Below are 20759 nucleotides of genomic sequence, written 5' to 3' on the forward strand. Positions count from 1 at the left end.
CCATTGATCCGTCTCGTGTTGAAAAGACGGTGGAGGAGGCTTCGACAGTGGATCGAGATGTTGATGTTCCAAGAGGTGTAAATAAGCTAACACAGGCTGCATGTGCATACAGTATGCGAATGGCTGCGTCGATGTTCCAAGAAGCTCTCTCGTTCGTCACCAGTGACTGATGTATCATGCAGCTACTGAAGTTACTGACTCAAACTGGCAATCTCTGAATAGAAGCGACAAGGGCAGAGTTTAAAGAGTCAAATCATCCATCTCAATTCCAGCCCGTGCTTCTGTACCGAGGTTGCATGAGCCCACCACATGAATTGGCCAATCGATTCTGAGGAAATCATCATCAGCCCAGAAGATGCTGGTTCTGAAGCAGCCAACGGTAGAACGGGCCCCATAGCGGGGGAATAAGTCAATCAATGAGAGACCCGAGCATGGGCCTTGCAGCGGCATTTCACTGGGTTCCATCCCATCCAAGGAAGTTAACAGCTTGACTTGCAGAAGCGTAGTGCACATCTATAAATCACACGAGAATGACATCTTGAACGCATAAAATTTTGGTGTCGTGCCTGTTTAATTTTCTTACTTTTCGCTTCCACATCCTCCCACCAAACTTAACCAATGCGAAAAACTAGGGTTTTACGGGAGCGAGCCGCCACTGGCCCGCATGTGGATGTAGTTAATTGGCACAAAGAAAAGGGGTAAACTCGGGTATTGAACCAAGAGAGATCTACGGTGCAGTTCTGACGGTCCTCGCCTCAGATTAGGTAGGGTGCTAGCTACTAGCCAAGCTAAAAGCTTAAGAAACCTTGGCTGTCAATAAGAAGAACAAGATAGGGAGGGGCAAGATTGAATAAATTATAAGGGGACGCGAGAATCGTCTGTTCTCATTGGTTTGATCTCCGTCTCAACGAGATGGAAAGCTTTGAGCAACGGTGGCTGGACCCCTTCCGTCCCCTGGAGCTAGGGTCATTCCATCTAGTCCAGGGCCATCTAGAATCTCGAAATTTCCTTGGAATGAGGCCTGGACAGACAGTGGTAGCTCGGGTAGTATAATTAATATTTGTTTGTTTCTACTGGTGGAGGGTGACACCCATCCACCTTATTCTTATTCGGAACGGAATTGCTTAAATGGATATGGATGTTCTGGCTGATGCAGGGATGAGAAGAGGAACAAGCGCCGGCTGCAGTGAATGATGTGCTGAAATATTGTTGATCAAAAGGAGAACCAAGGTGATCGATTCATGGATCTGTTCTCTTGTCACTGCGAGGCAATAATACGGTACTTCTCATGGCTCTACTGAACTCTTGTCTGTCCAATTGAGGTCAATTGAATCTTTTTTTGGTCCTATTCTCCCCTGTAAAATGGTTTTTTCTTTTTTCTTTTTTTCTTTTTTAACAGCAATACCTCCTCTATCAAACAATCTCAGATCAGATCCAGTGCCAATGCAGTCCAGCTGCATCTCTTTGCTCACCGCCTTCAAAATGCCCGCTGTGAGGTGGGGTACTCAGGTTCTCCCTCAACAGCTCTGCAGCAAGGTACGTACAGTGAAGGTGGACACCCTGGCACTGGCACTGGCACTGGAACTGGAACTGGAACTGGCTTGCCTACTCCCCGTAAAATACCCCCGCTACCATGGATGTAGTGCAGTGCGCTACCTACCCCCTACGAGCCTCTCCTCTTAGCCAGTTCTCAAGTTAATTCTCGGGGGTTCAAAATTCATCGGGATCCCATTCTCTCAGGTTCCTTTGGCTGCCCGATCCTTGAACTTTTCTTTTCCTCCTCCCTTTCTCCTCTCCTCCTACTCCTACTCCTTCTCCTCCTCCATACTCGTTACCTTCAGGCATTGCATTGCATTCGCCGTTCACTGTGTTCAGTTTTGCTTGTTGAGAACGAAAGCCTTTGGGAAACTCCAACGGCTTTTACTCGACATCTGATTAGCTGCGCGCAACCTCGAAAAGCGAAAAGCGACAGGGGAATCTTTGCTTAACTTTTTTGATTTGATTTGGATCTCGATTGAACCTTGCATCGCTATATCTTCCCACCGAAAGTTTCCTCCCCACGTTACGAGAACAATTCAGAGCTCAGGTACATTATCTGATCTGATCTCTACCAACGCAACGCAGCTCAACTCAATTCCCTGATCTCTTGCTCTCCCCCAAATTTCCATCTTTTTGTGGCCTCCGACTCCGACCTGCGGACCCCTCCCTCCTTCCGCCCACAGCAGCAGCCAGCCACAGCTCAACGCCTCCCTACCACGGACCTGGTCTAAAGATAAGACAAAGGGAACAGCATCCTCTTACACGAGACGAAGCGAAAACTGCACGAGAGTACATCATTTCTGCCACGGGCGCTCAACAATGAGCGACCATCCAGTCATGCAGGTCGAGGACAAGATCGTCCCCGGACTTTCTGTCACCAGCAACGAGACAGCTGTAGAGGAGACAGTCATTCGACAAGATGTGACTGTCATCACAACAACAGACGAGGCTAGAGGCCCCAGTTCAGCCTTGAGCAGTACCGCCAATCCCACTTCACCAACCACTGCTGCCCCGCGACCACGACTCAAGAAGGACAACAGCACGCCCAACATGAACGGGCCACTCTACATGCAGACTGCCGGGAACAAGACAGTGCTTGTCCGCCGACTTAAGCGCAAGGAGGAGAGCACCTGGAAGCATCTCTCGCGCTGGTTTGTCGAGAACCAAATCGGTACGTTACTCTCCAGCCTCCTCTTTTCTTGCCGATCATGGATTGCGAGCGAACGGGCGATGTCCATGTCGTTGTCGTGGGGGTGTCAACTGTCAAGGGTGTCAAGTCAAAATCCAGACTTGTCCCTGGTTAATGACACTTTGGGAATAGGAGGGTGTCGCACTTCAGCAGGACCCCGCGTGGCACGGTATCCCTACAGTACCATCCCAGGCCTCTAAGGGTCCTTTCCTGCTACGCTACGCTACCTAAACGCCTCGCTCCCATGACTTGACAGGTTGATCGCCTGCTGGTGTGCGTCCGTGTGTGTGCACTGATTTGGCCATTTTATCTTGTTCTGCCGAACTCAAGCTGACAGCTGGTTTCCATTTTAGGCCTCTCTTTTAACCTCCTCGCTCTCATCTTCCTCGCCCAGACTTTCATCCCCAAAGCTCGAGAACACACCCACAAATTCTTCCACCTCAGCTACTACAGCTCTCAATCCGGCCAGTATCGCATCGGTTACGATGATGCTTATTTCATCACCTTCTGCGTTATTCTCTTCACCGGTCTTCGTGCCGCCACCATGGAATACGTTCTTGCACCCATTGGTCGACTCCAGGGCATCAGCAACCGCAAGAACCTGACCCGATTCAGCGAGCAAGCTTGGCTTATGGTGTACTATACTGTTTTCTGGCCCTGGGGCGTGGTAAGTTTAATATTACTCAAAGATGTGAGAAGCATGCGCTGACGTCTGTATAGTACATTTATTGTACTTCCCCTCACTACATGAGCATGGAGAATCTCTGGACCGACTGGCCTAACCGCGAGCTCGACGGACTCATGAAGGCCTATCTCCTCTGCCAGTGGGCTTTCTGGCTGCAGCAGATGATTGTTATTAACATTGAGGAGCGCCGTAAGGACCATTGGCAGATGTTTACCCATCACATTGTCACCACCGCTCTTATCTTCGCCTGCTACACTTACCACCACACCCGTGTCGGTAACTTCATCCTGGTTATCATGGATGTTGTTGATCTGTTCCTCCCTGTAAGTTTCCTTACATTACTTATCAGTCGACTTGCTAATTCAGTGCAGCTCGCCAAGTGCCTCAAGTATTGCGGTTTCAAGAAAGTCTGTGATGTCATGTTTGGCCTCTTTGTAGTTTCGTGGTTCATTGCTCGCCATGTCCTATACATTGCGGTCTGCTGGTCCATCTACTCAGACACTCCCCGGATCATGCCCACTGGTTGCTTCAAGGGGAACAACGAGAATATGATTGGTCCCATCGACCCTCCAGCCGGCTGGAAATATCTGGTCGACCCTTTCATCAACCCTGAAGGCCTTGTTTGTTATAATGAGACCATCAAGTGGAGTTTCCTTGCTCCCCTCCTCTTCCTCCAAGTCATCACCATCGGCTGGTTTACCATGATCGTTCGCGTCATTATCAAGGTCCTGAAGGGAGGCGATGCTGAAGATGTCCGAAGTGACGACGAGGGTGGCGAAGAGGAGGAGGAAGAGGAGTTTGTCTACGAAGAGGCACAGCCCCTGGAGGAGGAGGTTGGCGTCGAAGAGCTCGACCTCCGAAACTGGGAGCGACGATCAGGCGTTAAGAAACAAGCCAGCAGTTCAGGAGTCAGCCTCCCTGGCCACAGTGATCGAAAGGAGTTGTTAGGTCGTATTGGCTGCGAGAAGCAGGTCGACTAGACGAAGCTATGTGTTGGGAGTTTAACGGCATTTTTCTCGTTCCACATCCGAGTGATGCTCACATTTTTGAACCTTTTTTCCACTTTTATGTTTTGGGCTTGCATTTATGGGAGGAGATATCTTGCCCGCTGTCTTGATCACAACGACTTGGTAGATGGGAGCTAACGAAAAATAACCGAGGCCAGGAACCTCGTTGGGTCTGCATTGGAGAGCTCCGCTAAAGAATAGACGGCCGCCATTAGAGACGACGATTGCTTCTTTGCAACGAAGATAAAAAAGAGTCCTTTTTTTGACGATTTCTAAAGGCTTTGGATGGGAACACTTGATCATCTGTCTGCTTGGCTTTTCAAGAGAAGAAAGATAGCCCATTTGCGAATGATACCTCGATTATAACGCTGTCAATGCAATGAATTACTTTAATTGAACCTTTCATCACTGCGCCGCCTTGTTGTCCTCGTCACCGAGTATTTCCTTCGCATAGTCCTTTAACTTGTACTTCTGCACCTTTCCACTTGGTGTCTTGGGATACTCATCGATCCAGAACACATACTTGGGTACGAGATGCTTGGACAGCTTTGTCGCAACCCATTGTCTTAACCCGTCCCTTGACAAAGTCCCTGGCTCTTCAGCGTTTGCTTTATCAATGGGCGCCTCCTCTGTATCTTTCATATGATCTAGAGGTGTCCATCCTCGCGCAGGGATAACAAATGCAGCGACTGCTTCGCCATATCGCTCATCGGGGACACCCACGACGCTGGCTTCTCGCACACCCTCATGCGTGAGAAGACAATCCTCCACTTCTAGCGGGTGAATGTTCTCTCCGCCACGGATGATGAGGTCCTTGATTCGGCCAGTGATCTGCACGTAGCCTTGTTCGTCCATCTCGGCTTCATCACCAGAGTACATCCATATTGTTCCGTCTTCCGGATCCGGTTTGCGGACCTCAGCTGTTCGAGCCTCATCCCCATGGTAGCCCTCCATGACAAGATAGCCTGCCGCAGCAAGCTCGCCTCGTTCTCCGATGGGGAGGATCTTGCTGTGATCGAGGGGATCTACAATCTTGACGCCTGTGTGAGGCATGACGCGGCCTATGGATGAGGTTCGTTTTTCGAAAGGATCCGAGGGGCTGGTCATGCAGCTCACGGGAGCTGTCTCGGTCTGACCATAACAGATAACTAGATCCTGGAGACCAAGACGTTCGTATAAAGTGTTCATAAGAGAGGGAGGGACGCTGCTGCCAGCAGCAATGCCCTTGCGTAGGTGACGAGGTGGTTGTGAGACGACATTGCCTCGATCCAGGGCCTCAAGAACAGCAACGAACATGGTATTCACACCATAAAGACCCGTAGCTTCATGGTCGACACACATGCGAAGAGTAGCCTCAGGGTCAAACGCAGGGCTGGGGAAAAGAATACCAGCGCCTGTCGTAGCCGTAGCCATGTATCCCAGCACGCAGCCGAAACAGTGAAATAGCGGGGGAGGGACCACGATACGGTCATCGGCGTGAAGACCCATTCGATGCGCTATCAAAGCACCGTTGTTGAGAATTGCGCGATGTGAGAGCATGGCTGCTTTGGGGAGCGAGGTCGTGCCCGATGTGAATTGGATGTTGATGACATCGCTTGGTTTCAGAGGAGAGTCTGGCTTTACTGTATGAACTGAGCCGTCGACTAGAGATTGGTAGGGAGTGAAGGCCTGGCATGATTTGAGGTCGAATTTGATATCTGGATGGCTCGCCAGGTTGTCTAGCACCACAACGTTACGCAAAGAGGGGACCGTCTCGCTCTGGATCTTGGACGTGGATACATCTCCCACAATGCTCTGGAGCAAGTGCTGGTTACTTCGGCCTCTTCCAGGCTTGTAAGCCAGGTCCGTTACAGCGCCGATGATGAGCGTTTCCACAGATAGATGCTTCAGCGCTGCGGCTACTTGTTGCTCATTGAAGCCTGGGTTCAGCGGCACGAGAATAGCACCAAGTTTGAAGCAGGCGTATGTTAAAGCTGCGAATCCAGGGCCATTGCCGAGAGATACGGCCACGCAGTCTCCCTTTCGCACGCCGAGTGAAGAGAGAGAATGTGCGAGGCTGTTGGATAACGAGTCAAGGGCGTAGTATGTTAGTGTTGACTCATGGGAATTAGGGCCTGGAGAACGAGCGATGACAGCCTCGCGATCTCCGTGGGCTGAAACAACTGAGGCAAAATGTTCTGGGATTGTGCCATTATAAAGAGGAGGCTATGATATGTTAGAAATACTCTGTGAGTGCATGGGATATTAATGAGGCCGTACCTCTTTGGGGCCCCATCGAATGCTTAGATTGGATGTAGCAAGTGTTCTCACTTGACATGTTTTGAGGATTGTTCTTGAGGATAGATGTGTTCTTTTCAAGCTCTGACGTATTGCGGTCTGCATTGTGAAAGCTGTGATAACTCGCCTGATGTAGATGTGGAGTTTAGAAGATCTTTGTAGAACAAGGAGAGGCGGGTTCTCTGTTTAATGTACATTCGCAAGGCGAGGGACATGCATACACCGGCTCTGAGCTTGACTTATTGTGAGAGCTTCAGCCTTAGAAACTACCTCAGTATGGAATAAGGTAGCCAGGCCCATGTACCTTGAGGCGTATGATCCTCGGCTATCATCGCCAGGACCTCCCTCCTTCCACTCCCACATCCACATCCACCGTCCTTGGTCCTCTCCTGTTCTTGCTCCTTCCAGTTCCGTCAGCTCTCCACATTCTATTCACTACTGCCAACGGCAGCGGGAGTGGGAGTCCGAACCCCTCAGCGGCTCAACAGAATGAACCAATCATGTACCGTCTTTTCCACTAAAACCTGGGGAAATGCGGGGGCGGTTCGAATGCCGTCCGTTTTCCCTTCCACTGTAGCAGCCCATTCAGTTCAGCATCTAGACCGCGGAAACAGCGGCTATATTTGAGCCGTGAACCCAATTGGAATAGCTATTCGCAGTTTCCTGTTGGTTCGCAGCAGTAGCGTAGCACTGAAATATCCGGTCCGAGTCCCGCTGTGAATCAAAAGTCAGCACCTTCAATCACATGCCACAGTTACAAATATAATGTTTTTAACAAATCTGGCTGTGTCAACCTTGTGTGAAATTTCGTGGCATATGCTTGTTCGCTTCATCCTTCAATCGACAATCCTGAGAAACTCCCTTCTCCTTCGATGTCCACGAGACATGTGGTTGTCTACAAGCGGGCGACAATACGGTAAAAACAAGATCAAGAAACAAATCTATCCCAAAGCGCAACAAATGACTTTCCTAGCGATGTCTTTCATACACAAAATAGAGTCTAGTACCGTTCCCCTCAAACTTTTTATATCTCTTCCATCGCAATGCAACTGCCAGAGTTTGATAGACCTCTGGCTCGAACAACAGCTAATGCGGAAACCAGCCCAGAAACGGACACGAGTGTGTCATTAAAAAGAGTAAAGAGTAGCAGCTGAAATGTACAGGTTCGAGAAGTAAATCTTCATAGTCGTTGCTAAACATTAGGTATCGTGGTTGTGGTTCTGCTTCGGATTATAATGTTATTGCAAGGGTGCTTGGGGTGCCTGAGCCGCCTGCTGTCCCTCTTGTTGCTGCTGCTCGCCCATGTGGCGCTCGCTCTCAGGTTTCCATGTTCCTGTCTACGGTTAGCAAATGTTGATCTGTCATGAGCAGGAGGTTCCTTACCTTCGAAGTCGTGCTTGACGAAAGCCATTGGGTCGTCAGGCTCCTTTGCGCCCATCTGTCCCACTCCAGGTGAGAAGCTTGTGATGGGCAACACAACCACATCTCCAACACGCTTACTCGTCTCCATGCCAGTAAAGTTCTTGTAATCGATCGTGCCCTTGCTTTGTGACATGTCAAAGAACCTTGGATCATTGAAGTACTCCATGATAGCATCTGTCCATACGGCGGGGCCAGTGAACTCCACAACGTTTCTGTCGATGAATTTTTCCAGCTTGCCTTGATTCTTCAATTCTAATGTCTTCTTGGTAATGCGTGTGATGATATCGCGAAGAACAGGGTGACCAGGCTTGGCCTGTATCGTCCACTGACAGAACTGGATACGACGGCTGTACCACTGAGCCCAGTCGGGGCGATCAGGGTCTGCCTCAATGCCAATAACGAGACCAATAGTATCGCGGGGGATCTGTTCAGGCAGCCATTTCACCGAGCTTTGAATTGCATATGTATCGATATCAGAGTAGATGCCGCCTCGAGCGAAGAGAATCAAATAACGGAAGAAGTCGGCCTTCAGAACAGGCATGGGGAGACTTCGGTACGCCTCAATGACTTCGGGAACCGTGGCGTAGAGTAAGCGAATAAGGTTGACGGCGACGTCGTCGGTGATGACTTCGTGGACAAAACCAGGGTGCTCCTCTCTCCAAGAAGCATGATGGTCCTTGAATTGAAAATCACCTTGATCAGGACTTTGCTTCCACGTTTGCCAGATGTAAGCTGGAAACTTGGTCGCAACATCATAAGGATAGGCGTATTCGAGCTTCTCTTGAACTGACATGCCTGACATGTCAATGCGAGGCCGCGTGCGACGCTCCTTTACCTCCATCTCCTTTTGTTCCTCGGGTGGTGGTGACACGGCTTGGTTCGAGGCAGGGGCATCGTTCTTGCTTGTGTCGACGGCGGTAGCAGCAGCATTTTTGGCAGCTGGGACGACAGGCGTCGTTGTGTGAGACCTTGTCAGGAGGAAGAAAACAGTGAGGATGAAAACCGCTGCCACGATGGCGCGGCGAGAGTTGAGCATGGCGACGACGGCTGCGAGGCGACTGTGGTATCGAAACGCCAGGTATGTACCAAGTCGCAGTCTTTTTTGGAAATTCGTTGATAAGGAGCGATGCCCAGGATAAGGGACAGGGGTAGGAAGCGAAGGTCGAGAAACGAAAGGACTGTGCTATAATAGCATAGAAAAGCGAGCGTGGCCGGGCAGAAGCCAGTATCAACAAGGGAACAAGCACAAGCAGCTGAATGCGACAGAAGAAGAAGAAGAAGTTTGGAAAAATGTGTGTCGGCCAAATAACTTGATCGCAGTGGACAACAGTCAAATTGAGGCGAGCGAGGGATGAATCCCCAAAGCCAGGGGCCCGCAGTTGGAGACGGTGGAGCTGACACCTAACTAAGGTATCGCAGCGGATAAGTCAAGAAACTGGATGGACCCTGGACAAATTGAGGTCGCGGCGCAATCCAATTATTTCGGTATGCTACAGTAGCTGCGCAGTAAGCTCACCAACGGCGCGGTCGCAAAGCGGAGCAGCCGATATGCTGGTAGTAGGTTCGGCCAATAAGGAGAGAGGTGAAGATGAATTGCAAGTGAAAGAGGAACCGGCCTTTATCTGGTCATGGATTGGTATCAGGAAGCTTAGGCTCGATGCGGTAGCTATTAAGGAGAATGGGAATAAACAGGTGCAAAATGGGGTTGTTTGATGAGGGTTTGAAGAGAGGATAATATTCCAAAGATGTAAGGGAAAGTCTGAGCCTCCACTCGTCGTCAATTACGTGGAACGTGGAGAGATCCTTACTGGATACCATGCCTCGCAACGGAAGAAGGCACGGAGTACGCGGCTATCTTTTCCTCACGTTTTCGGTTTTCCCACATGGGATCCAGGAGCTAGGATTTGACGAGGAAGGTGATGACAGCAAGCACAGCCAGGCCAGTCCTGCCCAGTACAAGCCCAGAGGTTACGATTGATGGAAGTAACACGGACGGCCCGCCTTCGTGCGCTTGAATTACAAGTCTCCTTGAGGACAAGTTACCCCTGAAACTTGATGATACTAGGTATGATCAGTAACTTGCCATAGTGGGTGAATCTGTAAGGAGTAACCGCCTGGAAGAAGCCGTTTCTTACGACGTGAGCACACTGTAACATGCGCAGCCACAGGGGTTGATGTGCAGTAGTGAGTAAGATTCTAGATCCCTCTTGGCCAATACGATTTGATTAGAAAAATGATACATATTGCTAGCAACGAGGCTATCATCGCCAAGACATTGTGAGATAAACAAACCCAACTTCAACAGTGTTCATCCTTGTCCATCGAGTCAAACAAATTTGCCCTAATCGCAATCTTGACACAGCAATGCGCTCGCCAACTCATTTGATCCAATTGAGATCTACCCTCATCTCGATTCAGATATGTTACCTGGGCGGTTCGCTGATGGCACAAGGTGCAACAATGGTGCAATAACTTGACTTGCCAGACCGAGCTAGACTGCCCAGACAGAAGATCAAACCCGTCAGGAGTGCGGCTTGCCGTTTGCCGGACTGTGTGCACATATCCTGGATCACAATTCGTCTCACCAAGTGACGCATACTGTTGATCGCGAAATACAGTGCCACTTTCGAATAAGGTTGCAGAACAAGCCTTTTCTAGCGTTACGTTGGAGATTTCGAAACAGGCGAGGGCAGGGGTTATCCGTGGAGCATCTCTGTTACAGCCTCTCAGTCGCTGCTTCGAATCCTGTTACAATGGAACCTGCTTGCGTGTCGGCGATCAAAGGACCACGATCATCGTGAAAAGAGCGGAGACTGTTGTTAAGGGGTCCAGATTAAAACCCCCCTGAGGGACGGAAAAATCAACGCTTTTCGTCATGAGCGAACCAGGAAATATTTGGCTTTCGACATGGGTATACAACGTGATTTGGCGACCGTTCCTGAATCTTGTGTAGCGGGAAAATCTGGGTGCACCTCGCGAAGCAGTTTGTGTTTCGCATAGGTGAGCAAACATCTGACAAAGTTCTCATCTCGGTCTCAAGTGCCGAGCTCCTCTGTTTCATTCCTTGCGGGAGACTCGGCACATGGCAGAAAGGGTGGTATTGTTTCTTCCAAAACTTTGAAGACCCATGGCTCTAGACATGTCCTCAGGGAACGAAAAAGCCTAGGAGCGATATCCTAAGTGATAAAAGATTTAGGCAAATTTAGTATAGGCTTGGGAGACCTTTAGATCAGTTATTTTTATCACTTGGGATAGCAACCTTTGTTTGGGGATAAGGTTGGGTGAGATACGAACAGGAATGATATACTAGAAAAGCCAAGCTCAACTTCATTACTTCACGCTGACAAGCCGTAGCCCAGCGTCATGTTGTCACTGAGTCGGGTCGCATCTTCCCAGCGAGACATTGCATTACTAGAACCGATAATTACATTGTCGTCCGAGGTTGTTGGTCAACATGGCTTTTCCAATATTGCTAAGCAGTTCATTCATCTTGTGATCGATCTGTAGAAATGATTCATACTGACAGTGTCTGGCCACCTCGGACTTACTGCAAATTATAATTACATATCCATGGTGGTCGTAGGATCTATAGAGTCCATAGCGTCAGCCCAAATCCATGTGCAGCTCAATTTAAACACCGATGCTTGCTGACGAAGCACTAAATCCGCTGATGCTTGTTCAGCAACTCCATGAGTCCATCGTAGACGCGCGCAGAAACAATTCCGGATTCCCAACGATTCTTGTTTGTTGATCAGCTTTTTAGATCAAAGCCGATTCTAAGCCCGGGATTAAGTCGTTATCGACGGCGAACTCTTTACGAATCCGAAAATTCGGTTACAATCTTGCCGAGGGAGTACCTAGGTTCGGAACCAAAATCATGTTCTTGACAAGCCATGTCTACGCCTATTAGAGGACATGTCATAGGGCGCGCGCGCGGTGATAAACGCCCTAGTTGTCTTGGTGCTCTCTCTAGTATCATGGACTTTAGTTTACCGAAAGCCAGCGGCCCATATGGCCCGTTCCTGTTAAATCCGTAGCCTATGTTGAACAGAGCTGTGAATCGGTATGAACTCTGGTTTTTAGTGGTTTCGGAATTCAAGATCTTACTGGGTCAATATGATCTTCACCAACCTATCCTGTTGCATTCCGTTTTCCCTTTCCGTCTGCAGCTCGACGTAGGTTAGCCCTCCACGTTGAATTGGATGTCACCCTTGATGGAGGGGAAGGCTTTTCTTGGCACAGAGTAATCATGATGACCCCAGCCATGGGAGGTCGAAAGCAAGCTCCCCGCCCCCATTTTCGAAGAGCATGTTGTACGACATAGAGCTCAAGAAGCTCTGATCTGCATAATATGTAGGTTGGCAACGTGCAGATGTGCGTTATCGAGTGCTACCATGCGTAATAATAAACTGGTGGATGGACGATGTGTTGCACACCAACAGCAAGATATTCATAGCAGCAAAACAAAACAAAATAAACCGATGCGGTCGGTATCGGCTGCAAGACCAATCCTCCTCATGATGACGGATCCTACAGCCCTAGCGGCTGCATCATGATTTTATTCCTTTTTGGGTAATATTCGTGGACTTGACGACCTTCCAATTTGTCAGCCCATCATCTCTAAGCCCCGGGTTTCTGACACAACGGGCTTTGCTCTTTGACCGGCAGCCGCCACAACGAAGGGATTCAGATAGACAATGGATATTAGCAACAGCTTCCAAGAAAAGACCAATCTTGGCTTACTCTCCCAAATGTCTACGGATCAGAGTTTAATGGATTAATTATCATCGTTCGCTTGCCACACCCCGGCCTCTCGGTTGTTGTGGACTGTCCGAGGATGCCGAATGGAAAAGCCCCGCTCTTCGGCGGACTTTACACGGCTTAAGTCCCAGCGTCTGCATAATCAATAGGGCTCTTCGGCTCGGGTAGGCACTGTTTGTAGAGCATTTGACTGCTGCGTGTGGAATGGGGAATGCCTTCCAGAGCCAGATTAACTCGCCGTGTCAAGATCTGGGGTCGCATATAGGTGCATGTACTGATATCCGTACCTCGAGGAATAGTTAGTGCACTAACTGCAAAACGAAAGCCTTCCGTCTTGTCGGGTCTGATTCTTAACCCGGATCGGCGATTAACCCACCTTTTTATGTCTTCGTCCGGGGCGCGCCCTCTAAAGCCGCGGATATAGTCTCCTGTACGGGTACGAATTGCTCTGTAATTGGACCCTGGACAGGTCAGCCACACTTAGTAGTGAGTTGGAACTTTGGCCTCTCCCACAAGCTCCCTCCAGTACAACCGCAGGACTTGGGGCCTAAACCCGTCCATGGAATCTGGAGATTTGCAAGCATGACAAAACAGGCCAGAAGCCACGCCCTTGTTGGACTTGGGCTGTACTGTAGTTGGAGCTGAAATGTAGCGTACCTTGGGTCTGTAGTTGCAGTACGCCCTACACGCCCCCCTAGCTTGAATACAGCACTTACTTTTACGGCATGCCATGGGTTGGATGATAATGGATGGATCTCGTTATCCGTTGTGTTGACCTCCATGTTAAATACCTTGGCTGATCCTATCCTGCCTTGCCCTGGCCTTCTTGTGTGTTTGCAGTTCATCATTTCACTCTAGTATATTGACTTTGTTATATTTCACGAACACGATCTGACCAATACTCGAAATAATTAAAGCTCGACCATCATTATTAAACTTCGCCTTCGGGGTTCGGGGATTGCGACACTTATTGCATCCACAAACCGCTTACACAAGCCAAGCCAAGCCGACGGGACCATATAATAGTTGCCGCTCCCGCCATCAATCCGCCTCGATATCCGCGAGCAATAACGTTATACATACCAACTCAATCGTCCTGTCAATTTCACAGGCCTCAATCCTTTCAATTATTCGACGGTAGTACTCAGATGGTATCATAAGGTCTCCAACACACCCGAATTCTCATATTGCGACATTAGACAGCCGTAAGGCGTCTCGTTCAATACTCGCTTCTACTTCAACATCTACACCAAAAAATAAATCATGGCGACCGAAACCGATACTCTCTCATTCTCGTTACCTACGAGCACCGCTCCCACCGACGTTTCTGAATCCACATGCATGCCTCACTCGACTCCCTTTTACCAAGCCTCGGAATGCCCGCAACAGACCAAGCAGGCCGAGTGGGATACGAGAATACCACCACTGCAACCGACCGCACAATCACAAGATTCTGTATCAGGAAGTGGATGTTTCAACGACGGAGGTCTTTTATATAGAGTTCAGGCTGAGCGCGAGTGTCGAGAGGGACCTGGCAAGTAAGTCGGAGGGATCATCTTAGATTACCGAATTTGACCGGACGTTGAATTGCTGACTATACTTTGGTGTTTCTTAGAACCGTTGAAGAGGCCTGCCAACGCTCCCTGAACCACTTCCCATGCCCCGGACTTGCCTTTCCGATGCCAGCCCTCGATTTTGACTTTCGAATCGCTGTTCGTTTAAATCAAGAGGCTGTCCATGTCGACTCGGGCAACACCAAGGAGATCACTACCGTAGCAGCCGGAGTATGGTCCGGCTCTTTTGGCCACGGCCGCGTCATTGTGCGTTTTCCCTTTTTTCACACGCCCCCCCCGACCCCTTCTAGATTCTACGCTTTTATCCAATTCGTGGCTGACTGAGGACGATCTTATGTGTGGTGTATAGGCAGGCGGATATGATCTTGGCCAGGCACGCGGTTTTAGGCCCATGAGGCTTGTTGAGGGCGCCTTTGTCGTCCAAACAAGTGATGAACAGCCTGCACTGTAAGTTTTCAGAACTCTAATAAGTCACTGAATTGGGATTTAACTCATTGGTCAGTCTTGAAATGCGCACTCGCGGTTCTCTCTCAGGACCTGCAGATGTTCTCGATACTCTATTAAGCCCTCGGGCCCCCAAGGACATTGACCCACGACGATACGGATTCCGCATGTTCGCGACGTTCAAAACATCCGACAAGCGTTACGCCGAAATCGTCAACTGTGGATTATGGGTGGCCAGTGGTGCCTGGCGTGGCGAGCACTTGGTTATCGAGTAAGTCCCTTTCTTGAGTCATAGTCCCCATCTTACAAGGGCGTGCCTAATCACAAGACGCAGTGCCTACCGTGTTACATAAAAAATCTCAATCACCAGCAAGCGAAAGATCCGAATGACTTGACTTGACAGAAACGACATTTTTAGCATTGCATAAGGGATCCTGACTGGATAGCGGATCCCTCGGCGCACCACAGGAGTTGGTCTTTAACAGCCGAGTCAATTTTTGACCCGGTTAGCAAATAGGAGGAAATGGACGGATGATGACGATGCATTGAGCGGCGTAGACATTGGATGTTGAGACTTTCCCATCTCTTCCCTAATCCTCATTTGTTTGGGTAGTGATGAACTAAATGACCTGCCTATTCAAAACCAAATAACGTTATTTAACGGCAAGCTGACATTCCATCTCAATTTTGGTGTATGTAATTCCATCCGGTACCCACGTCGGTCTCTTACTCGGACCATGATACACCGACGGTGTCATGAGAATGGGTTTCGGAGATATCATTATCAAGCAAGAATATTCTCCTCCTTTGCCGGCTATTCTGGACCAATTCTTGATCAGTCGGTCACACCAATTTCTATTGCTTATTAGGAATATGCCCGAAGGTCAGACGGCCTCTGGTTTGGCTCTGGCTGATTGATTCATAATCACTGTCTCTCGAGCTGACCCAAATCATCCGGATCGGCGGCCCACCCAAGCCCTCAACTCCTCAATCATCGAAGTCAATTTAGATCTCGATACTGTCAGATTGGCTTGTTTTGTGTGGCCGTTGTGCATACCCGCGCATTCCGACTCGGACGCCGTGGACTTTGCTCTATGGGGAAAGTGTCAGCAAAACACAATGCTAATACAGGATTCGCATGCGAGGTTACTTGCCTTGTAGATCTGATGCAACACAGTCTTGCTGCCGTGTCCCTGAATCCTTATCGCCGTGCCTACGGACCTATCTCACTTGAGCTTAATCCGGAGTTCCAGACAACTGAGCTTCCTCAGGCGACTCTGATCCTCCTCGTCTCCACTGGCGACCACATCGTCCACGGCTCCGACGGTTCCTGTTGTGATCTCCACCTCACAGTCTCCCTCCTGTTCAAACCAACTCGCGACCGCGAGGATCTTCTCAATAGCTCTACCCGTTCCTGCGAGTGTCACGGCAGCACTGTCTGCATCTCTACCGCTATTTCGCTGCAGCGCCTCGACACGCGAATGTAGGGACGCGTACTTGGGTGCTGCGTCGGTGGTCTTGAGTGAGTCGTCAAGCTGTTTACGGGCGCGTTTGACCACAGCCATGAATGGTGTCCTTGAAGACACGTATATGATGCGAGATTTGGATGATGCTGGAGGCTGGCGCCTGGTTAGGGGGCGTTTCTCGACACGAGCGCCTGGGAAGTGTTAGTCGCTTATTCGCAATATTTTGTGAAAACTATACCTTCTGAAATAGCAGGCATCTTACTGAAGGTACCGTATACCTTGTTTGGAGCCTTGGAAGCCTCGGTCGAAGCCATCTTGTCGTTTTTTTTTTTTTTTTTAATGAGATTTGGCTGCCTGATGCCGATCGACAAATGAATCTTCAAAAGAACCTTTCGACGAGTGTAAAGGCAGGGGCCCGAACAAGTCCTACTTTGTAAATGCCACGAGTCCTCCTTTTTGAATCGGTTGTTTCTAGCCACCTCAGTGTTTCAAGACGTCTGAGTATGAATGATGCCTAGCGTGAGTAGAAGTTGAAGTGATGAGAAGAAGACACAAGCCTCATGAATGGAAAGGAAGAGTAAAAAAGTCCTTTTAGATACGGATACCCCCACTACCGCGATGCTTTCATGAACCGCGGCGAAAAAGCGACCTTCAAATCGATACCTTCTGAAAGAATTTGAAATAGATGCTGAGAACAATTATTATAAGAAGTTAATAAACTTCATATCATTATCGCAAAATCTTCCTTCCAAAGTTGAGGATGAGAGCGCCACTGATCTGTGGCGCAGTTCATGCTCCCCAAATGTAGCGTTTCTAGCGCACCAGCGGCCCGCTACGGACGTCACCTTGAAGCTGTCGGCTGAGCTCACCTAGAGTCAATATCTTCTGGGCTACTCGTCCATCTCCAACTCGTTCCTAATCAGTATCAGTCCACCATCGCCATAAACTCATCGCCGCCATCTTCTCTCATGGCTGCCTACCTGGCTATTCGCGCAGTATCGACCAGCTAGGCACCTATTCATAATGTCCATTGCAATCTGGCCTCCTGTCTCGCCGGCCGAGCTCAGACTTAAAGCCTCCGAAACCCAGGTACTACGACCTCATGCGACGAAGCGAAACGAGAGAAAATAAGTCAAGACAACATGCTGATCTATTTTGACAAGGCGCGCGAACTCGATTGGATCGTCGACGAAACACTCGAGGTCTGCCGCGATCTTAAACATGGCCTCGAGGATTGCTATGCGCTCCTCGCGCCTATCGATCCGGGCAGTACACTCGTCATGAGTACACCGCGCAACGAAAAGGTCAAGGGCACGCTCACTCGTGTCGGTACTCGTATTGTCAAAGGCGTAAGGTTGCCTGCTGAGCTCATGTTCCCCTGCATGCAGCTCCAGCCTCGTTCTGCAAGCTGACGTCCTTGGATCGCAGACTATACATCTCCAGCTTCGAACGATACCCCCACAGACATTGTCCCTATCGCAGTCCAAAGCTATTCATATCCAAGGCCTCGATGCTCTGCACGGCTACCTAAACCAGTCCATTGATCTCCTCGCTATTACCTTGTCCAAACCACAGGACGCTAGCTCACTCGCCTCTACTCTCAGTATTCTTGCTGATTCTCTCTCCGATTCATCAGCTATTCTCAAAGGACCTCCTTTAACAGACTCTGATCCTGCTTGGCAGATGTGCTCATGTTCACCAGACCAGTTTGTGCCATCAATTGGGCCCAACCTCAGCTTTTATCTCGGTCTTCAAGAAAGCTGCATAATTCTTTGGTTGCGTGCTCTAGAACCTGTTCATGCGCATGTTCATTTTGGCACCAAGCTTGGTCTAGCCTTTGGAACTGTACGTCGACTGGAGCATGATGAGATGGACACCGTTTTCCGGTATAACACACAGGGGTCCAACATTGGCGGCTCGAAGCGGGGCAGTGCCCGCCATACCCCAGAGCCAGGATCGTCCGCTGCAGAAGTGGATAGTAATGATATTCAGGAAGTCTATGTCCGGGAAAAGGTACGCGTCGAAAGCGCAGATCCGAGTCTCATATCCATTCAGTCCAAGCTTAGCTACCTCAGTCACATGCTTGGCCAAGCGCGAAGGAACATTGCTGAGGTTCTAAGTGTTGACTCTTAGAAGTGAGGGGAAAGGCCATGTGAGCAGCTTTGCATGTAAACTGATTGGATACCCTGGCGTTGAGGTGACAATGGATCTTATTGGGCGGGGTTTTCACTCCCAAGCTTGTTTTGGATTATCATCGCCTTCGAAGGCGTAAAAATCGATATCACTGCATGCTGCCATATTATGAATGCTGCTTCTTCAGTTTCAGATGAACTTGTAGAAATTTAGATAATACATCTGTCCATGTAATCCATAATCCACATTCCATCGCTCCTCCGCTAAAACCGTCAAGACTCTTGACATAAAACAAAATGGACTATGCTGTGAAAACGCAAAGAGACAGCCTCTAATCTCGTACAGGAGGTATGTTCAGCCTGGATCTGACCAGGCGGGTGATATGATCAGGATACTGTGGGGTGAGAGCGGCGGTAGTGTTGTCGCTTGAGCACTTATCGAACAGGAGACCAAGGCATAGGGACGAGGATCCTTGACTTCATGCTCTGGATAAGAGGCACTGTCTTGTGGACTGTGTCGCTCCAGCCCTCGACCTGCCAGCTCTGTTCACGACGGCCTCGGCGCTCCTCAAGGTTGGCAAATTGCCATAGATGGTGGACTGTGTTAAGGTCACCAATCTGAACGAACCAAGCACCAACGCCCTCCATGACCTCACGGCGAGCCTTGAGACCTCGTCGCCAGTGTGTCTCCCACTCGAGCAGGTTGCCGGGGTGCAGTGTGTAAGAACGCAGCTCAAAGACACCACCGAGCGATCGTGGGGGAGTGGTTGGCCAGAAAGAAAATTCTTGCATGAGAGAGACGTTCTTGGAGTTGATTAGGCCCTTTAGTTTGTTGTCAAAGTCGGCAAATTCGGGGTGGTGAGTGATTGAGTATCGGGATTGATGGTAACCTTCGTATTTTTGGTATTCCCAGATGTGGACTGTTATAGTGGTTAGTAGTTAGAAAGCATAATAAAATTAATCATAACCTACCGAAGGTGTCACAATCGCCAACTTCTGTCCTCCAGCTTCCGACCAGGTTCACCTTGTTCTCGGGGGCGTTGGCCATCTTGGGGTACCACTTTCCAACGAGATCGACATACTCGTCAACCTTCTCAGGCTTGACTTGGTGAAGAACGATCGAATGGACGTACTTGCCACGGGCAAGAACTTGACTGAAGCTTGCTTCGAGCTGAGCATCGAGCTCACGACCCTCCTTGGTACCGTATATGAGGTTGGTCAAAGGGCCCGCCTTGCGGGCAGGCTCAGGCTCCTTCACCTCTTCAGAGCGTCCTACATGGTCATTCTGTGAGCCCTCGACCGACGCGTTGAAAGGAACGTTAGCAGACTGCGGGTGAGAGGGCAACGAACTGGCTTCTCGCTTCTTCTGTGCCTCGACCAGGTGATCGCGGAATTCCTTCTGCTTCTGACTGAACTTATCGACCTCTGCGTGTGTAGGGTTGACATCTCCCAGCGAAGGTGTGCGACCGTTGAGGATAGCAGTAGAGCTCAGAGCTCGTACCCCTGCGAGAGGAGTGACGGCAGCGGCGCGTGCAAATTGGCGACTGAGCATTTTGGGGATGGTTGGAGCTTAGAGCTTTGATTGCGGTGAGGAATGGAGATGTAGAGTCTCGAGGTGGATGGGGCGCAATTCGTGTCTAATAAAGCTGACACTGGCGCGGGCGCGGGGAGATTGCGGGCGATCTTGCAGATGACAACAACGTTAAAACGTCAAACGTTAGAGTTGTGCGGTTGTAGATCTTGGAGGGACCGAGACGGACAGGGGAGATGCTGAAAGGAGAAAATACACCGAGGAAACGGAAGCAGAAGGTCAGATGCGGCACGATTGGTGGCAATCAAATGCTGGCAGGGCACAGCAGAAGCGGGAAGGCAGGCGTTTAAGCGTCAAGGTGGTATCAAAGCACCTTTTGGTTGAGATTGCCCTGGCTCTGGCAAACCTAAGGAGGAGGGCGAAGCGCGTGAACGATTGGGCAGCTTAGAGTTGGAGGGACGGAACGGCTTTCGGTTACAAGCCCAGGAATGTATAATTCACCCCGCACTTATTGGGCGAGTTTTGGTTGTTTTCAACGACGAGTATGACGAGTACAGACTCTATGAGCCTTTGACAGAGAAACAAGGAGAAAATAGGCTGATTTGATTGAGGGAGACAGGAGTGATGAGATCAGACGGTTTACAGTACGTACACTACCTTCTTAAAGCTGGAGCTCGGGGAGCTATCTGATGATGTCACCCCAGCTTAGTCGTCACGTGTAAAAGCTTAGCG

At 49.7% G+C, this 20759-nt stretch overlaps 9 protein-coding genes across 12 annotated transcripts; 6 read left to right on the top strand and 3 right to left on the bottom strand.

Moving 5' to 3' along the window:
- Positions 1 to 1668: 1668 nt before the first annotated feature.
- On the top strand, positions 1669 to 6570 carry FOXG_06109 (uncharacterized protein). The gene is made up of 4 exons (XM_018384632.1): positions 1669 to 2710; positions 3082 to 3395; positions 3449 to 3736; positions 3785 to 6570. The coding sequence occupies exons 1-4, from the start codon at positions 2359 to 2361 to the stop codon at positions 4391 to 4393; spliced, it is 1563 nt and encodes a 520-aa protein (XP_018241766.1). The 5' UTR covers positions 1669 to 2358; the 3' UTR covers positions 4394 to 6570.
- Positions 4765 to 7094, bottom strand: FOXG_06110 (uncharacterized protein). Its single transcript, XM_018384633.1, has 2 exons — positions 6680 to 7094; positions 4765 to 6625 (listed from the first exon to the last, which is right to left on the bottom strand). Exons 1-2 carry the CDS (start codon positions 6800 to 6802, stop codon positions 4826 to 4828), a joined length of 1923 nt encoding a protein of 640 aa, XP_018241767.1. The 5' UTR covers positions 6803 to 7094; the 3' UTR covers positions 4765 to 4825.
- A 338-nt stretch (positions 7095 to 7432) lies between these two features.
- On the bottom strand, positions 7433 to 9844 carry FOXG_06111 (alpha 1,6-mannosyltransferase). Its single transcript, XM_018384634.1, has 2 exons — positions 8081 to 9844; positions 7433 to 8030 (listed from the first exon to the last, which is right to left on the bottom strand). The coding sequence occupies exons 1-2, from the start codon at positions 9153 to 9155 to the stop codon at positions 7936 to 7938; spliced, it is 1170 nt and encodes a 389-aa protein (XP_018241768.1). The 5' UTR covers positions 9156 to 9844; the 3' UTR covers positions 7433 to 7935.
- Positions 9845 to 9935: 91 nt separating this feature from the next.
- On the top strand, positions 9936 to 10097 carry FOXG_19183 (uncharacterized protein; the record flags this gene model as incomplete). The annotated part of the gene is made up of 1 exon (XM_018399384.1): positions 9936 to 10097. The coding sequence occupies one exon, from the start codon at positions 9936 to 9938 to the stop codon at positions 10095 to 10097; it is 162 nt and encodes a 53-aa protein (XP_018241769.1).
- A 4046-nt stretch (positions 10098 to 14143) lies between these two features.
- On the top strand, positions 14144 to 15251 carry FOXG_06112 (uncharacterized protein; the record flags this gene model as incomplete). Its single annotated transcript, XM_018384635.1, has 5 exons — positions 14144 to 14418; positions 14496 to 14700; positions 14804 to 14901; positions 14957 to 15169; positions 15233 to 15251. The coding sequence occupies 5 exons, from the start codon at positions 14144 to 14146 to the stop codon at positions 15249 to 15251; spliced, it is 810 nt and encodes a 269-aa protein (XP_018241770.1).
- Positions 15252 to 15992: 741 nt separating this feature from the next.
- On the top strand, positions 15993 to 16385 carry FOXG_19184 (uncharacterized protein; the record flags this gene model as incomplete). The annotated part of the gene is made up of 1 exon (XM_018399385.1): positions 15993 to 16385. The coding sequence occupies one exon, from the start codon at positions 15993 to 15995 to the stop codon at positions 16383 to 16385; it is 393 nt and encodes a 130-aa protein (XP_018241771.1).
- A 782-nt stretch (positions 16386 to 17167) lies between these two features.
- Positions 17168 to 18860, top strand: FOXG_06114 (uncharacterized protein). Of its 2 annotated transcripts, XM_018384636.1 has the most exons (3): positions 17168 to 17453; positions 17528 to 17713; positions 17793 to 18860. In XM_018384636.1, exons 1-3 carry the CDS (start codon positions 17388 to 17390, stop codon positions 18495 to 18497), a joined length of 957 nt encoding a protein of 318 aa, XP_018241772.1. In that variant the 5' UTR covers positions 17168 to 17387; the 3' UTR covers positions 18498 to 18860. The 2 variants fall into 2 exon arrangements, with proteins under 2 accessions (XP_018241772.1, XP_018241773.1); XM_018384637.1 differs by having other exon boundaries at positions 17168 to 17713.
- Positions 17298 to 20679, bottom strand: FOXG_06115 (uncharacterized protein). 3 transcript variants are annotated; one of them, XM_018384639.1, is made up of 3 exons: positions 19847 to 20679; positions 19469 to 19768; positions 17298 to 19416 (listed from the first exon to the last, which is right to left on the bottom strand). In XM_018384639.1, exons 1-3 carry the CDS (start codon positions 20046 to 20048, stop codon positions 18932 to 18934), a joined length of 987 nt encoding a protein of 328 aa, XP_018241775.1. In that variant the 5' UTR covers positions 20049 to 20679; the 3' UTR covers positions 17298 to 18931. The 3 variants fall into 3 exon arrangements, with proteins under 3 accessions (XP_018241775.1, XP_018241774.1, XP_018241776.1); XM_018384640.1 differs by having other exon boundaries at positions 18654 to 19416; positions 19825 to 20413; XM_018384638.1 differs by having other exon boundaries at positions 17977 to 19416; positions 19469 to 20679.
- Positions 20311 to 20475, top strand: FOXG_19185 (uncharacterized protein; the record flags this gene model as incomplete). Its single annotated transcript, XM_018399386.1, has 1 exon — positions 20311 to 20475. The coding sequence occupies one exon, from the start codon at positions 20311 to 20313 to the stop codon at positions 20473 to 20475; it is 165 nt and encodes a 54-aa protein (XP_018241777.1).
- Positions 20680 to 20759: the final 80 nt, after the last annotated feature.

Source organism: Fusarium oxysporum, chromosome 2 (genome assembly GCF_000149955.1).
Source record: "Fusarium oxysporum f. sp. lycopersici 4287 chromosome 2, whole genome shotgun sequence".
Taxonomy (NCBI): domain Eukaryota; kingdom Fungi; phylum Ascomycota; class Sordariomycetes; order Hypocreales; family Nectriaceae; genus Fusarium; species Fusarium oxysporum.